This window comes from Alligator sinensis, unplaced genomic scaffold (assembly GCF_000455745.1).
Source record: "Alligator sinensis unplaced genomic scaffold, ASM45574v1 scaffold2121_1, whole genome shotgun sequence".
NCBI lineage: Eukaryota > Metazoa > Chordata > Crocodylia > Alligatoridae > Alligator > Alligator sinensis.
This window is the reverse complement of record NW_005843503.1, coordinates 1019-2802: the sequence shown is the minus strand read 5'-3', so window position 1 is coordinate 2802 and position 1784 is coordinate 1019. Positions and strand designations below refer to the sequence as shown.

At 52.0% G+C, this 1784-nt stretch overlaps 1 gene segment (V, D, J or C); it reads left to right on the top strand.

Annotated features, from left to right (window-relative positions):
• Nucleotides 1-465: 465 nt before the first annotated feature.
• Nucleotides 466-1082, top strand: LOC102373792 (the record flags this gene model as incomplete). The annotated part of the segment is given in 2 exon segments: nucleotides 466-564; nucleotides 788-1082. Coding segments are annotated over 2 exon segments (341 nt in total), but the record flags the coding sequence as incomplete, so codon positions are not given.
• Between the last annotated feature and the right edge of the window lie 702 nt (nucleotides 1083-1784).

Below are 1784 nucleotides of genomic sequence, written 5' to 3'. Positions count from 1 at the left end.
AAACATGTTCAGGAGCTCAAAGGTCACACGAATCCACCAAGACTTAGGAGCCTGAGTCTGCTCCAAAGGCAGCTCCTTTCCATGCCGCCAACCCCAGGACCGGGCTCCCATGGACACCAAAGTCCCTGCGGTCCAGGAGAAAGGCCCAGCTCAGGCTGGTCACTACGTGTTTCAGTGGAAAGCCACATCCTCCAGCCCATCCCACACTGGATGCAACTGGAGTAGGAAACCTGTGACTGTGGGCTGTGTCTAGGCTTGTGCCTTTGGCCACAGTATTGTGGAGAGGATGATGGAGAGATTAGAGTGATAGGGAGAGATGGGGTAGGCGGGGAGATGGATAGATCCTGCCCCCAGGGACCAGCAAGGGTCTTCTAGAGGGGGATGCAAATGGGAGATGCAAATAGGGCTGCCACCTGCCTCTTAATAATCCTCTCCCTCAGCACCAGTCTGCACCCCAGGGCCCTGGGCAAGACCAGACAGTCCTCAGACCTCTCCCTCTGGCAACCCCACAGGGAAACATGATGCTGTGGCTCCAACTTCTTCTCATTGCAGCAGCACTGGAAGGTATTTCCTACCCCACACCTCCCCCACCCTCCAGCCTGGATTCTTGATGTGGAGTCTCATGTTGCTAAATAGCCCTTGCTCCTTGGGCCAACAATGGGCCCTGGGCACGGCCTGCAGTGTCACTAGGACCAAGGTTACACCCTTGCCAATTCTCTTTTGTTCCTTCAAGTGGTTTATGGTTTGGACTTGTGTGTTAATCAACCTCTACCTTTTCTCCCTCCAGGTGCCCTCTCCCAGGTGACTCTGACCCAGTCAGGGGCAGCCGTGAAGAAGCCTGGAGAGTCCCACACGCTGCAATGTGTCACCAGTGGGTTTAGTCTCAGTGGCACTAGTATGTACTGGATCAGGCAGGCACCTGGGAAGGCACTGGAGTGGATAGTCTATTTTTACAGCAGCAGTGACAACAGTTACGCCTCCTCCATTAAGGGGCGATTCACAGCCTCCAAGGACAGCTCCACCTTCTACCTACAAATGAACAGCCTGAAAGCTGAGGACACGGCCGTGTATTACTGTGCAAGGTACACAGTAAGGAGAAGTGAAAGGGAGCTCAACCAAAAACCCCTTGTTGCAATGGCAGGAGATGGCCTGCTGTGCTGGGGGAGCTCCAGGGCCACGGGCTGCAGGGGACACAGCCAGGGGAGCAGCACACAGACAGAAGCAGGAGAAGACAGACCCTTGGCATTTTCAACATCCTCAGGCCTGTCACAGGTCACAAGATGAACTCATATGTCCTGCTGAGGGCCTCAGATAGTGCCAAGGGAAGACTTGTTGTCATCCCACCTAAATGCTGAACACCATTCCCCTTCTCTTCCCACCTGCTCCACATCTATTATCTCCAGTCCCTCAGATCCTCACTGACATGGATTTGCATTTTCACAGACCTGCATTTTGTATATTGACTTCTATTCTATCCATGGGAGCACACAATTCACCAGCAGACTTTCTCTATGCCTGAAAAGGGGTGTTTGTGTCGAAAACTTGCAAAGAACTGCTTTCGCAACAATCTAGATAGTCGAATAAGTCAGAAAAATTATCACATCTGCCCAAATAAGCTTGAACACCGAAGGGCAACGGTAGAGGCTGGTGTGAGCTTGTTAACCCCTGGGCACAACATTCCTGGGTCCATTTATGTAAAGAACAAATTGGACCCCTTGTACGAACACCACATTCCTGGGTCCATTTATGTAAAGAACAAAGGACCTCTTGTACGAACACGAATC